At 56.3% G+C, this 17273-nt stretch overlaps 3 protein-coding genes across 3 annotated transcripts; all 3 read left to right on the top strand.

The window, feature by feature from the left end:
* Window positions 1–516: 516 nt before the first annotated feature.
* Window positions 517–6632, top strand: LTHEOB_4760 (Vacuolar membrane-associated protein iml1; the record flags this gene model as incomplete). The annotated part of the gene is made up of 2 exons (XM_035513830.1): window positions 517–6477; window positions 6528–6632. 2 exons carry the CDS (start codon window positions 517–519, stop codon window positions 6630–6632), a joined length of 6066 nt encoding a protein of 2021 aa, XP_035374809.1.
* Window positions 6633–9527: 2895 nt separating this feature from the next.
* LTHEOB_4759 (uncharacterized protein) lies at window positions 9528–13511 on the top strand (the record flags this gene model as incomplete). Its single annotated transcript, XM_035513828.1, has 2 exons — window positions 9528–12684; window positions 12820–13511. The coding sequence occupies 2 exons, from the start codon at window positions 9528–9530 to the stop codon at window positions 13509–13511; spliced, it is 3849 nt and encodes a 1282-aa protein (XP_035374808.1).
* A 1071-nt stretch (window positions 13512–14582) lies between these two features.
* On the top strand, window positions 14583–17190 carry LTHEOB_4758 (Zn 2cys6 transcription factor; the record flags this gene model as incomplete). Its single annotated transcript, XM_035513827.1, has 6 exons — window positions 14583–14944; window positions 15000–15342; window positions 15622–15666; window positions 15930–16394; window positions 16454–17080; window positions 17173–17190. 6 exons carry the CDS (start codon window positions 14583–14585, stop codon window positions 17188–17190), a joined length of 1860 nt encoding a protein of 619 aa, XP_035374807.1.
* Between the last annotated feature and the right edge of the window lie 83 nt (window positions 17191–17273).

The raw sequence follows: 17273 nt of genomic DNA, 5'->3' as shown, positions 1-17273 counted from the left end.
TTGCTTGTTCGGTTTTATGTGCGAAGAGGTGTAGCAGACAAAATATATCCCCTTGTCTTTTTGACTCCAGACTGCTCACCTGGTGACTGTCGCATGTTCTGAGAACAAGGCTTCTTAAAGCTATAAATTATGAAGTGTCTACGTTGGTATGGCTTTAGATGCTGGGCATGGCAATAAGGCTTGGATTGGATGGGCCTATCGAAGAGTTGCCGACAGGAGGCACGTGCGCCTGGGAGCGCGCTTCATCTCTCCAGCTCGCCGGCGGCCATCCCAGACCTCACCTCCATCAACAGGTCGCTTTTTTCGGCAACTTCCACCCAAATCTCCTGTCACTGCCCACGGAAAGCTCCATCTCAGTGCATTAGCGCACTAAGCAGTGTTTCAGGCTCGGAATTACACCGTCTTTCCTCAAGATCAAATGCCCAGCCAATCCGGGACGCTACTGGCCGACGGCTGCGCGCGCGACAGTACTTGACTGATCATCCGAGACACGCGTCGCCGCCGCAAGTCACCCAAATGCCCAAATCTGCTGCCTCGGGAGCCCCGAAGGTGCAGAAAGTCTGCACCTTGTGGACTCATGACGACAGCCTTTCCCGCGAAGATGTCTTATTCAACATTGACCGCTTCTCCGAGCTTGCAATTAGTCCTGGTAGCCTCGTGAAGATCGTGGCGTTGAATCAAAACACATCCGTCCGTGATTTCCAAGAGCTGGCCCGAACCCCATCGCAAGATGGCAGTCGTCGCATCAAGCTGGACACGGCTCGCCGCGCCCCCTCCACGAGTGGCTTCTCGTCGAGAAAGCCGCATAGCGGCTCATTCACCTTGACACTCGACGAGAACGGTCACCGCATCCAGGGCGGCAGAGACGTCGACCCTGCCAAGACCTACGTCTTCCAAGCAAAGGCGATGGGCCCCGATCTCAAGACAAAATATCCCAACTTGCAGGTCTCCATTTCCGACCACATTGCCCGTAATTTTGGCTTCCGCAACCGCATGCAGGTCATGCTTTCTCCCGCTGAACACGACCTGTACTCAGCATCGCATGTCGAAATCAGTTTCCGTGATGAGTACTTGTCGCGTGCCGACATGTGGAGGTTTGCCATCGCCGAACTCAGCGGCAAGACTGTCTACAAAGGCCAGAAGTTACTGTTCATGGGCACCATCAAGGCGACTGTCAAGAACGTCTTCGTCGATGGCCAAACAACACATTCTGCCTACTTTTCTACAATGACGAAGCCAGTCTTCCGCAGCGAATCTGCTCGTTACGTACTCTTCCTCCAGATGTCAAAAGAGATGTGGAACTTCGACACTGAAGGATCTGGCGAGATCATGTTCAATAAAGTCATCAACGGTTTCCTTCCTGATTTGTTCAAGCGATGGCAGCGACTCGACGCAAAGCACCTCGTTACCATCATCATGTTCACGCGCATGCAGTATGATCGAGGGTTCCTTCCGGACGGCACACAGGCCAATGGCTTGCCATTCGACCCTGATGCAGCGGCGGGCTCTGCTACGAGGGACTTCTACCGAGTGGTTGTAAGCGAAATGGCCAGCTGTGATTGGATCAATATCCTCTATCAGCTGAAGAAAGAGTTTCGAAAATTCCTCCGGGACGTTTCGGTCATGCCATTTTCTCCTCCGAAGAAACAAGCAACTGGCCTACAAGAAGCCTTTGAGGGAGAGCCGGAGCCGGAGCCAGAATCCATCATTGCTGGAACTCCTCGAACCTCGGACAAGGGTAACCTCCTGGAGGCCATCAACCTTGCTGCGCTGCAGTACTCCAAGGATTATATCGACAGAGACCTTGTAAGAACTGGAATCTCGGTCATCGTCATCTCTCCTGGAAGTGGTATCTTTGAAGTCGACTATAACATGCTCAAGCTCACCACTGATATCCTACTCGGAAGTGGCATCGGAATCGACCTTGTTTGCTTGCAGCCAATGCCTCTGCACTCCGTGCCCCTATTCAAATACCGGAACCCGCGTTTGGCTACAGAGACCGACCACAGACTACAAAAAGTGGTTGAAGCTGATGATGTAGGATCTAAATTTGACTTCGGGGTGGATGATGAAACACCGCGCCAAACTTTCCCCAATTTTGGTCCATTGAGGCAGCCGAAGCACCGCGGCTCCACTTCCTTGGCAGCATCACCTGCAAAACTCGGAAGTTATCAATCGCATCCCGCCATAGATCCTGAACCAGGAGACTGGAGTTATGCCATGCCGCATTGGTTGGATATCTCATACTGGTCTGGCTCGTCAGATGAGATTTTTGGTATGGAGCAAGTAAACAAGCGAGGTAATCCTCAGGCAAGGTCGCAAAGAAAATCAAAAGGCTTTTCATTGAGATGCCGCATGTACGAACTTCAGATGATGGGTGTTATGGAGAATGAGATGAGCAATATCTCCCTACCCTACTTGCAGGAGAACCCCCTGTATCCCTGGTCACTTTTGGCTCCTACTGAAGACGGTACACACCGCCGAAACCGCGAGAAAGATGGATTCATTATCTCTGCATCGTCCTCCCCAGTGGAGACACGCAGCATGCATCGATCACGTACGCATGGTTCGGATGAGCAAATAGCGATGCACCGAGGCTGGATGGATACCTATGATGATCATATCTTTCGCACTCTATCTGACCGTAAGGAAACGGAAGAGAAAGCGCGAAAAGATCGGCAGGAGAAGGAACTCGAGGCCCGACACGTGCTGCGTAGCAACCGCTTCAGATATCCTCCGAACGAATCTCTTCTCTCGGCATCGTTCAACAGCCAAGCCGAATCGGTGATCAGTTCGGGCCGGCCTCCACGATCTCCTTCGTTTTTGAAAGGGAAGGAGAAGGCGGAAAGCTCAACAGACTCATTCGAGAAGGACCTGCACAGCTCTCGGATCACGGTAAACAAGAGAGTGAGCGTCGCTTCTAGAGCTACACAGGATCTCTCAACGAGTCCAGTGGGCCGAGATATTCGCCACCCTCTCCTTATGGACCGCGCGAACACAGCACATCGTCTACCGCCTCGAAGTGTTCCGGCCGAAATGGTTCCTGAAGATGACGATTCGCCAACTAAAATTGATGTTGACACACGGCCACCAACGCCAGAACGTGGGAGGGGGAAAGAGGTTGCTGATGGAGGTTCCAACCGATCTTCAAACTCCAGTACCAATCCACGTCCATCAAAATGGCTTTCGAGGCACATCAGCTTCTCTGCGTTCGGGTTTGGGCCGTCGAAAGCTGCACCGAGCACTGGGGTCACGGCAAGCAAGGTGGACGCCGTGGGGACTTTGAGCAAAATTGTACCCAGTACTTCTGTTGCTAAGAAACCATCACAACTCAGCGTATTGTCTACGGCGCTGAAAGGAAGTGATGCTCATGACCCGAAAAGAGCGACAGAACCCATTCAAATCCAGAGTACGTCCAAGAAGCCATCCACCAGTGAGGCTTCTCAGTCGAGCCTACGGGTTGGTTCGGGTACACCGAAAGGTCGATTTGAGGACAAATCGCTGTCTACTTCACATGCCACTGCAGACATCAAGGACCCGGGCTCGCTCTTCCTGCTGGCTGGTTCCAAAGGTCTGCTTGAGCAAGTGGGACCCAAGTTGAACTTGTCCTCGAGCGGTGATCGGCAAGAAATACCCAGGACTTTATCTCCAACCAACTTCCTTGCGCCTTGGATGGTTCTTGTGAATCCTTGTAATCCAAGGAAAAATAACCTCAGTCTTGCAAGTCAATTCCGTCGCTGGCATCACGTCTTCCCTCGCCCGCTGAAGGCTACCTCCATTAAGTGGAAGTCACTCTGTTCGCCGGCTGCCGTTCCGTTGACGAATGACTTCTTCCCTAATGCTGAACAACTGGCTACTGAGTACAACGAGAATCCGTACAGGATCATTCAAAATGACGAGGAGGAACTCTACGCGACTCCCAAGAGCCGAGAGAACCTCATCAGAGAGCTAATTGCATTCCGTCTAGCTCATGGGTTCCAAATCATCATTGGCCCCTCAGTATCAGAATTCACAGGAAAGCCTGAGCAGGACATAGCCGATATATTTGCGAAAGACTACATGCTTGAGGCCGGATCGTCCATTTTCATGTCTTTGGGAAGCACCATCCATCAGTTGGTCTGTGTGAGTACCGGAGAGGTCGAAATCAAAAGGTTTCACAGAAAGCCAGCGGCGGAAATTCTGTCCGCTGACAGGGCAAAACCGCCGTTCACATACCAACCGCTGATCCGGACGGCTCTTGACGAGAAGTACGAGCTTCAGGAGTTCCCGTTGAAGAACCCGCGGGACGAATACAATTGGAATTTCATCGACAGCTACCTGGCTGGCTACGAGCAGGACTTCTCAGACACGCTTCGATTCTGGCGAGCTCGCTTCGTGCTTATTCCCGTGGAGATCCCACCAAACCCGCGTCGACATCTGTCGATGCTTGCTGAGGATTCGGATGAGGAGATCCGACTGGAAGGAATCCGAAAGCTTACGCAGATTTGGCAGAAGTGGCGCTATGTTCCGCCTGAGGAAAGGCAATACCAGGCGGCGCTGCGCATGAGCAAGGACGCAAATCCACTGGCCATCGAATACCAGACAAGAGACCCGTCTGCGGTAGTTGCTGCTGGTCCAGATGGAACGATTTTAGCGGAAGGAACAACAGACGCCTTTTCGACGGCGCTTTTCGCCGGAAATGAGCAGTACAACCGCTCGAACTACGACATCACGAAACTCGCTGTAGACTTACAAGGGGAGAAGGGCATCCCCATGACGGACAGGAGGTGGCACTTCAAGCTTCATCTCAGTTGTTTCCTTGGGTTTGACTTGACGACCTGGCTACTCCAAAACTTCCGGGATATCAATACTAGAGAGCAGGCAGTGGAGCTCGGGAATGAGATCATGGGCAAGGGACTGTTCCACCACGTCACCAGGAAGCATCCTTTCCGTGATGGCAATTTCTTCTATCAGATCTCGACAGAGTACAGAGCACCCCGATCAGAGACGAAGAGTTGGCTCGCGGGTCTCAGCACCCGTCGCTCTGACAAGTCGTCGGTTCCGTCGACCCCTTCGACTGAGGCGAGACCGATGTCTATCGCTTCTTCATCTTGCTCAGTTCCTAGGTCGAGACCAAACACTGCGACTTCTGCTTCAGAGAGTGGAGACAAGACACCCACACGGATGGGGAGTCCACGTAAACAGGCAGTTCTGAGCAACGTCATGCGCATCGATGTCGACAACCGAAAGAGGTCGTATCGGCCGGAGGTGGTAAACCTGCACTACGACCGCCTACACAATCCAGACAACTGCTACCACATCCGAATCGAGTGGATGAACGCCACGGCGAAGTTGATAGAGGACGCCATCAACACATGGGCGACGAGCGTGGAGAAGTACGGGCTGAAGCTCGTCGAGCTGCCCATCGCCGAGGCCTCGCAAATGGGACAATCGCACCCATTCCGGGCGCCGTACATGGTGCGGCTAGCGTGCCAACCACCGACGGGAGGCCCACAGCAGCAGTACTTCGACTCGACGTCATTCGGGCCGCAGCGATACAGTGACCGGTTCGTCTACCACAAGGCGATCCTACGCAAGCTCAACTTCGTGCTTGACATGGAGTCGGCGGCATCCTTCCCGTCCGACGTCGACGTCACCTACTCGTGGGGCAAGCCCGATTACACGTTCACGCAGTTCATCCACAAGAGCGGCGTCCTGCTCGCGCAGATCACGGACGATGGCGACTTCCTGCTGCTGGCGAACCGGCTCTGCAACAACCGCGGCGCCTTCGGCATCGGCCTCGCGCGTGACGGCAAGGCGGCGTCAACGGCGGACGGTGCAGCTACTGCTACTACAACGGGGGCAGACGGGCAACCGCAACAACAGCTCCTCCCCCAGCGCCGCGAGCCGACGCCCATCTTCGCGCTGCAGAACCCGACGCAGAACGTGCGCTCGCCGTTCGCGTCGCCGCTGGTGCGCCCCGTGCCGGACGCAGCAATCAACGCGGCCATCACAGGGCAGCGCATCGGCGTGGACAAGGGCTTCAAGACGGCGGAGCAGATCAAGGATGAGATGGAGGCGCTGTGCCTGGACGAGCGCGCGCTGCGCCTCTTCTACGCCGAGTTCGCCATGACGGAGCAGCAGCAGCTGTACACTGGCGGCAGCGACAGCAGGAATAGCAGCATCTACCACCACAAGGTGCGCAACAACAGCGGCGCGTCGCCCAGCCCGCGCATCTCGGCGACGGCGGCTGCTGCGTTGGCCATGAGCAGTCCTAGGATGACCCCCGTCGTGCTCGACGCGAACATCCCGAGCCTGGGCCTGCCGCCCGGTGTCACGGCGACGGCGGCGGCGGCAGCGGGTGCTGCTAGCTCGTCGTCGGCGGCCACGGGCGCTTCGGCGAACCGAGATGTGTCGCCTGCACCTCCGCCCAGTCTAGGCTCTTCTACGTCCATTTCGCCGGCGCCGAGGCCGTTGGATGGTAGCGCGACTGCGTCGGTGAGCAGTAACAGTAATAATGGCGGTGTTGATGTTGGCGGTGTTGGTAGTGGCGGAGTAGGAGGAGCAGGTGCAGGTGGAGGATTACCAAGACTCGGGGCTATTGGACGGACAGCCTCGCATTCTCGGACGCCCACACGATCGTCGGAAAGTAGCGAGATCAGTCAGTAGTACGGGCTGTTAAACTATTGGTTTTTTGGACAGGATGGGGAAGGGAAGCGAGCGAGCGGGTGAGGCGTGCGCGTTCACGCGGCGCCGAGGGAAAGAGGGAAAAGGCTATTCCGGAACCGGATGTGCTTGGAAATAGAAAGCCGTGATGTGTGATGAATGAGAAGTCACCGAGCTTCGTTAGTCTTTTTTTTTTTCGTGCTCGTTTTTTCCCCCGCTCTCGAGCGCGCTTTGCCAATAGTCCGACCTCGTATGGGTCAGGTGGATTGCAAGTACGAAAGGTCTTGAACGAAGTGCAAGTTTTAGGGGAGAACGGCTGTTCATCCGCAATTGTATTGTTCTTTAACTCTCATGAAGCTTAAAGCTTGAGCATGTCCAGCTTACGTCAAGAGGACTGTTTTTACTCGCGAGTCCGTGCGCGCTTAGCATATACTACACGTAGCTTTACTGTTCGGACCGGTAGCAGCTGAAGGTACAGGTACGGCAGCAAGGAATGCGCGTTAGTTTGAAGACGCATGTCGGCAAAATGGGTGGCCTGAGGGCAGTAGTGCGTGACCGGCGGGTCTCTGATGCCTTGGATGATGATGCTGTGCCCCTCGCTAGAAGTTCATGCGAGGAAGAGTGGAATGAGGAATTATTACAACGCAGCGAAATGAAGGGAGGGGAAACGAGTGGCCAGCGTTGATCTATCTGGAGCTGCGATGCATGCAAGTAGCGGCCTTCTGGCCCGAAAGGTGGAGCCGGCATCGGGTTCGGCGATTTAGTTGGTCAGGGCTACTGTTATTAGTCAGGCTAGGATCTTGCGTTCTTTTGCCCGCCCGTCACCAGATCTCGGACGGTGGTTCCGCTTGCATGAAAAATGGCGGTTGTTTTTGGCGGGTTGGGAATGGCTGCTGCTGATGGCGCCGTGCGGGCGAATAGCCGCGCGGGGCAGAGCGCGGGGTACTCCGGCCGGGCGGTCACATCGGTCGGCTGCACGAGCTGGATGGACGTTGGCCTTAGTAAGAGCAAACACCGAGAGATAATAGAAGGGATGTCAGATTCTTCGTCTTAGATTATGCTCATCAGACGCGTCGGCCGAGACATGGCTTCGCTCCTGGCCCTCCTCCGATCCTCGACTGCGCGCGCGACGTTGCGGCGCGTCCAAGAATCTGGCGACGTCAGCGATCGATAAGCATCTTTTGGCGCGCACGATAAAGTAGCGTAGAGTTATCTGACGTACGTTGCTCTAGATGACTCGATGGGATTACGACGGCCTTTGCTTTTTCCCGCTAGCCTGGACCCTGACGGCGAGACGACGAATAACGGCGTCGGCGCGACGGCCTGCTCCCCTGCCACTGGCCGGCCGGCAAACGGAGGCTGTCAGCATATACATCACGCGTCGGATGACATTCTCGTTTTGTAGTTTCTTTTGTACCTCCGGGGCGCAAGCGATGACTCGGAAACCGAAGGGCTGCCTGCTTTGCCCGCTCTGGGAGTGACGTTGCAGCCTGCTACTCGCTCTGGCCGGTGGGCACGCGGTTGTAGTGAGTGTGGTGGCCATCACATGCAGGCGACGTCGTGCCTGTAAGACGGAAGAGAGGCATCAGGCGACGGGGATGGAACCTGGGACGGGAGAGATAATGCTGGGCGAGACATGGGTTTCTGTGCCACAGCCGCTTCCTCGGGACGTATCTGGACGTGCTGAAAAGCAACTACTCCACGGCCGTGATAGCACCCCCCCCAATCACGACCCGCCCGGATCTTTGTTGACGTCCACTCGAGGACCGGCCCGGCCAGTCAGCTCCCAGCCAGCGCGCCGTCCCGGGGCTGAGCAGGCGCTCACCACATCTCGCGCCGTTGTTGAACTCTGGGCGCGCCGTCGTTGGCCGCGACTCACAGGCCGCTCAGCCGCGCGCGGCTCGCGTGGTGCTGCAGGTCGGCTTACGAAGTACTGCGCTCATGCAGCGCGTCCTATTTCGGGGAGTGATGGTGGTGGACGACTCGCGATCTGCCCCGAGCCTGTGATGCTGACGCGCCGGTGCAACGGGTCAGCCCTGCCGTGGCTGCGAACTATATGGGCGAGGCACCGCGCACCCGCGTGCTCTGGCAACCGCTCTCTGACCATCGCGGACCTTGCGCGTTTGTGACGCCACACGCACGCGCGCAGAGCCAGGAAGGGCCGGAAAAAGCATGCCATCACGGCCTCCTAGTCCACCCCTACACGTACCCACCGCATTCCAAGCCGACACGGCGCCAGTCAGCTCCCGCGCCCCTGACCAAGCTGCATCCCTTCCCTCAGCCTGGCTGCTTCAGGCTAAAACGGGCCGCGGAGGCTTTCCAGATAGAAGGAAATGAGCGTTGGGCGATCGCCGCAACGACATCATCGGGCATCCCCAGCGCAGGGCGAGATTGCAGGCTAGCTGTCGTTTGTGGCTGCGTCTAGGTTGTCGGGTAGGAAGCCCGTGTCGAGAGCTTGGACACACCGCCTCTTGGTGCGTGCGAGTGCAGGGAAATCCACGCTCAACACGCCGCCCACCACGCGAGCAAAGCATTGCTTCTGCTGCCTCACTCCTCCCGTCCCACCGCCAGATATACGACCGCAGCCCGGCCTCCGCGCCTGCAATTGCACGCCTCTCACCCCCTCCGACCAGACCCCGACCTCTGGCTCACCGGAAACCACCCAGCGCCCGCACCATACCGCCTTGGCCACCTGCGCAAACGCGTGCCCTCGTGCCTCTCGCTGCTCGTGCGAGCTCCGCCCCGAGTCGTGGCCATGAGCCAGCGAGAGCGGTCTGCCCCAGACATCCGAGTCCAGGCCGCAGGCTAGCCATTGATATTCCCGCCGCCCGCCATTCCATGGAGACGCTCGCCGTCGCTGCCCCGCCAGACGAACGACGACGATGCTCGGCCAGCTGCTCCATTCCTTTAACCCATCCCGCCGCGGCACCCCGCGCCAGTCGAGCAACCTCATAGAATCCGTCACCGAGGACTCTCACACCCGCAACCTCCTCTTCCCCGACGCCCAGGCCCTATACCAGTCCGACTCGCAACAATCCTTCCCCCAGCTCTTCTCCAGCGGCAGCCCCGCCGGCGGCGCTTCCAACGATGGCGCCCAGGCTGGCATTGACCTCGACCAACACCGCGACTTCCGCATCATAATCGCCCAAGATGAGGCCGGTGCGATGCCACGAACCGTTCTCTTCGACTCGAAACCCGGCCCCGGGAGCGCAGACTCGCCATCGGCCGCTTCCGAGCGGAGAGGGAGCCGTATGTTCGGTCCAGGCGGAGGCATTGGTGGGCCCATGTCGCCGGGTCAGGCGCCGGGGGCAGCCTCTGCCTTCACGCCTGGCCACGGCAGGAGATCCTCGCTCGCCGCCCAGGGCTCGGTGCCTCAATCGCCGACCGTCAGTGCGTTCCAGCGCGCCCGTACACGAGGAGCATCGATATCGAACATGCAGACGTTTGAGGAGAGCGCTCAAAATGCCAGGTCGCGGGAGTCGGAAGAAATAGTGAGGACGTGCTTGGATTGTATGTTTGGTTCGGCGCCAATGGCATATCGTGGCCCAAGCAACAAGTTGCACATCATCCCAATGGAACCGCGAGCTGCTGAAAGGAACGTTACGAGCCCTCCGCTTCACGAGGGATTCAGTTCTCTAGGAAGATCGCCGAGCCGGAGAAGCAGATTGGCAACGTCATACACCGCCTCGAACATCCCACCTGAGCCCTCACCATCCACGGCGGAAACCTCACAAAAGGAAGTCCGCCGGCGAACCATCCTCATCACCCGGCTCTTCTCTGTCTCTCCGCCGGACGAAGTTGAAATGCCGGATTCTTCAACATCAAATTCCACTACCCCTACTCCTGGGAGTTCGATAGGCAAGGGCAGCAGCAGTTTCCCTTTTCCGCACATGACCTCCAGCGGTTCTTCGCAATATTCTGGGAGGAGAACGAGGCCATGCAGAACGCCCATGTACGCTATTGGCATCATTCTCCATCTCCCAGTTTCACCACCGCCTCCCCGTTCCGCGTCTCATAGGGCAGGTTCGAAGTCCCATGGTGGTCAAGAGTCTCTTGGTTCCTCCTTTGATTCAGATCGCCGTGCCGGTTGGGCATTTGTGGACGCCACGTTTGGCGTGGATTCGCTGCTCTCGCTAGCCGGCAACAGCGATGTTGATGACCGGGTTGATGTCATTGGACAGCACTGGGACGTCATCGTTCGAACTCTGACCAGCCTTCAGTTCCTCGTTCAGGACAAGATCATGGGCCTGTTCAAAGCCGCTGAGCAGGCAACCCCGCAGTCGCAGCCCCCGAGCCGTAATCATGGATCTACCAGAAGCTCGCACCGAGAACCAATCATGCCCCCCCGTCGTATGCTTAAGTTGCAGCCGTTTGCACTGTTGTTTGACCCAGATGTCAAAGCTGCTGTCGACGTAGCTGCTGATCGGGTAGTCCGCGGAATGAAGGTTCCCCGGGTCATCACTGGTCAAGGTAGATGGGGTGTTTGGCGTGAAGAAGCCCGATGGCTTGGACGCTGGGCGGGTGGAAGGGAGCAAAACTTCTTCCTCTTCAACCTGCTTACCGCATTCTTGGGCACGCACACGGAATGGCTGAACATCCTTGGACCGAAATCCTATCGAACCAAGTATCGGGAGCAACAGCGCAACATTGCCGGCGAAGACATCACGATCGCAAACCGGACCATCATAATATCAGCAGATAAGATGGCTGCGAGGCGCCTGATCTTCCTACTGTCCAATTTCCTCCCAGCTTCGAGCCATGGTCTTTTGGAAGGAGCATCCCCGATGCGCCCCAGCACTTCAACATCGTTACGAGGGTATTCCCAGTCACCCCCGAATACATCGGGAATGGCGAGGCAGCAATCCCTCAGGCGCACAATCAACCGAAAGGGGCACAAGAGCTATCCAAACATGAGCGCTCTGAATGGTGCGAAGGGTAGCAATCCCGACTTGCCCGAAGAGAAGGCAGAGGAGAAGGAGGAAAAACGACCCCCATCCAGGTCTGCACCTCACTCTAGGCGACCGTCTCAAGTCCATTCCATCAGGTCGATAAACGCTACCGGTCTCGCGATTCCATCCATGGTCGAGGACCCAGCAATTCGTAAGGGAAGCACGACTACCACATCCACCGTTACCCCTGAAACAGCGGTTCCTGTCGCCCACTTCGCTGTTCATCGCCACAACTCAGGTTCAACATCTTCTAATGAGGCACGCCCACCGAGCAGTGGCAGCCTCGCCTCAGTCAACCTGAGGCATACCTTGCACCGTACTGGAAGCAGCACCGCCAGTGCCGGCACTGATACCTCGAGCAGAAAATGGGGCAGCTTCATGAGCTTCTGGAACGGCAGTGGACGCCGCGAATCCTCGACTGATCACAGCGACATCTTGCAGTCTACTGACGACGGCGTTGGCATGGGAGGATTCGGCTATCGCCGGACCCACAATCACTCCGCAAGCAAGCTTGAGCACATGGTCCAAGAGCTTCAAGTCGATGATTTCGACCAAGCAGACTCGGAGGATTATGAAGCAGCTGCCAATGTGGAGCACAGCCCTATGTCTCCTGGTGCACCGCACAGCGCGGCGCGCGCCATCCCTGCTCGCTCTAAGCATCTTGATTCTCCGTTGAAACTTTCGGTCAACGAGAACGACGGTGTCATTGACGTAGACATTGCTCTTCCCGGCTTCGGCTCGCCAGTTCAATCTCCACTTCTTCCTGGTCTCGGCAATTCCGTGGGTAGCCTTGAAGGCTCGACGTTTGGGCCGTCCTTCTGCTCGTCGGCTATATCTTTGGAGAGCTCACCTCCCGTCAACGTCGCTGGCTGGCTTGCACGCTACCACCAGGACTTTGCCCTCCAAGGTGTCCAACCGTATTCGGAGCTAGAGAATGACGTGCGGAAGTCAATGAGTGCTGAGCCCACTCCCGTTGCTGCTGTTTCAACTCCAAGCATGGAAGGTGGCCCGCAGGAAAAGTGGGTGCACGTTTGCACCGCACTCATTGCTGATGCAAGGACGTTCACGATCAAGAGGCTCCGTCTCGAGCGTAAGGTTCGGTTGATTCCTATCCCGAGTCAGCCAGCCGTCACTCCCGGGATTACTGCGCAGACGCCTGGTCCGCAAAGCTTGCCGAAGAGTCAGTATGGCAACCCATACACAAACGGGTCGACTCTTATGCCAGCGGTTCCCATGACGGAATTGCGTCTTGAAGAGAAGTTTCTGGAAGAAACAGTCATGGATCTTGACGAGACACTGGCCGATGCTTTGGAAAAGGGAATCTCGTCCAGCGGTGTCAGCACCCCTGCTCTCACGTCGAGCACAGCTTCCATCCAGCCCGCAACTGCTACCCCAACCCAGCGCACCTCTCAAATCCAGGACAAGAACCACACGCCGCAGAGGAAGTCTCGTCTCCAGGAGCAAGATGAAGACGAAGACGTCAGCCCAAAGAAGCAACTGCCTGCGCCATCATCTGTCGCCACCTCCACTACCGTCTCCACCACTGCGTCCGCATCCTCTTCCCGCTCTTCCTCCCGCCGCGGCCGCAACAATGGCGGTCGCAATAACCACCAGCAAGAGCAGAGCGACGCTGCGAGCACCATCACATCGCTCGAAACGCTGCCGCCGCGCGGCAACCAGGAATGCAAATCTCTGGTCCTCGGCGCCCTCGACCAAATCGTGCGCAGCGTCGCGGCGGAGCGTACCGGCAACTTCATGCCCTCGCGGGTCGGAAAGGACGACAGCTCAACGAATCGCACCCCGAAGCAGAGCAAGCGCCGTGCCACCAAGAGCTCGGCTGCGGAGAGCTTGCACAAGGAGAGCACGCTGCGCGAGGGCATCAGGAGGTGGTTGGCGCAGGTCGAAGATGGGAATTGATGATGATGATGAACAGAAGATTGGTTTTTGGACGGTCTTGTGGCAAGACCGTCTGTGTACTACTATGACTTTTTGCTCTTGTTCTTCTTCCTCTGATTCCTCCCGCTTCCCTTTCTTTCTTCCTTTCACTATACACTGTGTTTTTATGTACGAAATTTGGCTGGCGGGCTTTGCGGGACCGCTGCTGCGTTTAAGCGGGCGTAGGGATCATTTTATATTCCTTCGATTCTCTCTTTTTTTTTCCTCATTTTCCTTCCCTTTCTCATGGCAGGTTGCTGTGGGAGAAGGGAGGTTTATGTGATTGCTCTTTTTTTTGTACCTCACTTGGTTGGTAATGCTGCTGCTTCTTTCGTTTTTTATTACATATCATTTGGGCTTGGGCATTTACGTCATCAGATACTCCCATGAGTTTTTATACTCTTAACCCTTACTGGCATAGATTTGGGTGGGCCTTTTTTTTTCTCTCCCTTCTTAGCTTGGGATATTTAGGGGGTGGTGATGGATGGCATGGAAAAGACGATTAAACGGATGGGACGAAAGGGTGGGATTATTCTGATAGCGATGGAGTACGGGTTTAGTTGGGGCTTGTGGGAGGGGGGAGTGTATCGAATGTTTTGAGTGGGTTGATATGATATGGAATGGATGTGATGATTATTGGTTCAATTCGTTCGATTCTGCGTGTGTATGTGTCTGCATGTGTTTCTGCATGTGGTTGATTACTTGCATTGCGTTTCGATCGCGCGCATGGCTCGATGGACCATACACGTGGCTCGTAAGCCCTCGAATCGAACAATTTCTGGGAATGTAAATCAGTTGGACTGAGATCCGAGGGGAAGGTTGAAAGAATAGACAGGCAAAATATGGTGGTTAATGGTGTTGTTGTTGTCCCCCCTCCTTCCCCTCTCTCCCTCCTCGTCTCGAGGGTCTACGGTATAGCGGGGTATAACAAACCACCATTCAACTACATATTGAAGTCCCCTTTTTGGCCATTCGAGGCACACGAACAACATAACAATATATAATTGTTCACACATATTTCAGATTCCTTGGTCATCATCACATGCCACAGCCATGGTTCTCCTACCAGCTTGCAACCTCCTCCGCGGCAAGACGGCCATCGTCACGGGCGGCGTCACGGGCATCGGGCGCGCCATCACGCTCGCCTACCTGCGGCAGGGCGCCAACGTGGTCGTCGGCCATCTGGGGCTCAAGAGCGATGAGGGGCATAAAGATAGTTTGGTGGAAGAGGCGGGGAGATTGAAGGAGCAGCAGGTTTCTGGTAATGCTACTGTTGGCGAAATGGTCACGCTGGCGGGGGACGTTGCAGAGCCGGAGACGGGAGAGAGGTTAGTCAAGAAGGCGGTGGAGAGGTGGGGTGGGCTGGATGTTTGCGTTGCGAATGCGGGTGTGTTCAAGCCGAGGGGGTTTTTGGAGTGAGTGATGATATGAGTATGGTGTCGTTTTCTTTTACTGACAATATTATCCCAGGATCGACCAGGACCTCTACCAGCAGTCGATGCGCGTCAACGTCGACGGCACCTTCCACACGTGCCAGGCGGCGGCGCGGCAGATGGTGGCGCAGGGCCGCGGCGGCAGCATCATCGCAACGTCGTCGGTCAGCGCGTTGGTTGGTGGCGGCATGCAGGTGCACTACACGCCGACCAAGGCCGCCGTGCTGTCGATGATGCAGAGCATGGCCATCGCGCTAGGAAAACACAAGATCCGCTGCAACGCGTTGTTGCCGGGCACCATCGACACGCAGCTGGCCGACCACGACATGAAGAACCCCGAGAAGAAGGCGTACTTGGAGAAGCGCGTGCCGCTGGGCAGGGTGGGACGTCCAGAGGAGATGGCTGGGCCGGCGGTGTTTTTGGCGTGTGAGGATTTTAGCAGTTATGTGAATGGGTCTGGGTTGCTTGCGGATGGAGGAATGTTTGTAAATTTGCAGTGATGGAGTATAAATGCAGGCGCTGGGAATACACCCGGCGAAGCGCCGCCGCCGCCGCGTGGGCCAGGCAGCTTTTGGACTCCCGAATCGCGTCACCCAACAACACCGTCTCGGTCACCACAGTCAGGACCTTCGCCCCCATCATGACTGACACCGCCGCAGAGCGCCGAGCTCGCCGAGCCCGCACCCGCAAGCCGCGTGGCCGAGGTCTGAGGACCCGTACAGGCTGGTGAGCACACTGAATTTTGCCTGAAGAAGCGACGTGACTCGCCCGAATCTGATCATCATCCACCTGCAGCATCACCTGTCGAAAGCGGCACGTTAAGTGCGACGAGGGTACTCCTGTGTGCGGCCCTTGCGCCAAAAGAGGCCATGAGTGTATATATGGAGAGCCCACTCCCGCCCGTCCTCGATTGGAACGCCCGCCGTCTGTTCCCGTCGAAGAAGAGGCCGACAAACCCCCAGCCCAGTCTCCTCCAGAAGCGCCGCCTGAAGACAGTTGTTATGACATTACCATTCCTGAAATCTCCCAGCACGATCTAGATGAAGCGAGCAACTTTCAAGCTGTTGCTACTAGTGGCGAATCGCCTGGCAGCTCGGTCGGTTCTCGACCCGCTGTTAGCACCGCTACCGCTGGCTGGTTCGGCTTGCTGCTCGATGATGCTGCCCTTGACTTGGAGAGCAGCGCCGCTTCTCTCCTAGACCCTGAGCTGCTGCTCGGTCATGACCCGGATTCTATTTCACAGCACCTGCCACTCCTCTCTCCCTCTCAGCAAAACACCATTACCGAGCACAGCCTGTGGCAATGCTCTGAGCGGATTCAGCTCTCGGCTAACGAGTGCCTGCTCTTTGAAAACTTTGTTCGGCGACTTGGTCGGTGGCTTGACCTGTTCGATCAGGAAGATCATTTCTCCACCCTCGTGCCTCGGCTTGCCGTAAGTCTCGCGGCCTACTGCTGCGCTGTCGCCGTTTTGCTCACGGATTGCCGCTGTAGATGTATAATACTGGCCTCATGAATGCCATCCTGGCTCTGTCTGTCCGACACATTTCCTTAAATCCACACGTCGCGCCGGATATATGCCATGAAAGAGCAGATGCGCTCAAGTATTACTACGAAACGCTCCATTACTTGCACAAAGCAATGCAGTTCGACAGCTTCAAAACTAGTCTGGAGCTGCTAGCAACCTCACTCATCGTCTCTACCTACGAGATGCTCGACGGCTCACGTCGAGACTGGGAACGCCACTTGAAGGGCGTTTTCTGGATCCAACGCTCCCAGAACATTCACGGAGACTCCGGAGGCCTGAAGCAAGCCAACTGGTGGGCTTGGCTATGCCAGGACGTCTGGGCTGCCTTTCGAGAGAAGCGCAAGGTATTCAGCTTCTGGAAGCACCCCAGGACCTTCGACCAGCTCAACGAACATGAGCTCGCTTGCCGTGCCGTCTTCATCTTCGCCAAGGCTGTCAACTATTGTTCTAAAGAAGAGACGGAGGCGGACAAGGATTCCATTCAGGGGAGGATCGCGAGAGCGGACGCGTTGACGAGGATGTTGGACGAGTGGCAGGGCTTGCTTACCGTTAAATTCTCTCCGTTGCCCATCGCGAGTGGTTCTGAGTCTGAGGTTTTCCCGCCTATTTGGATACATCCTTCCTGTTTTGGTAGAGACCCTCAACACCGACGACTGGTTCAAAGTTGTGCTGATCTTGCTTGTAGCTGTGGCTGTGCAACTGACCAATGCTGCCCGTATATTGATAAATCTCCACCGACCGTTTCTTGGGGGATTAAACGAATACGTACAAAAGCAGAAAGAGATG

The sequence above is a fragment of the Lasiodiplodia theobromae genome (genome assembly GCF_012971845.1).
Source record: "Lasiodiplodia theobromae strain AM2As chromosome Unknown scaffold_12, whole genome shotgun sequence".
NCBI classification, from domain to species: Eukaryota; Fungi; Ascomycota; class Dothideomycetes; order Botryosphaeriales; family Botryosphaeriaceae; genus Lasiodiplodia; species Lasiodiplodia theobromae.
This window is presented reverse-complemented; position numbering and strand designations above follow the sequence as displayed.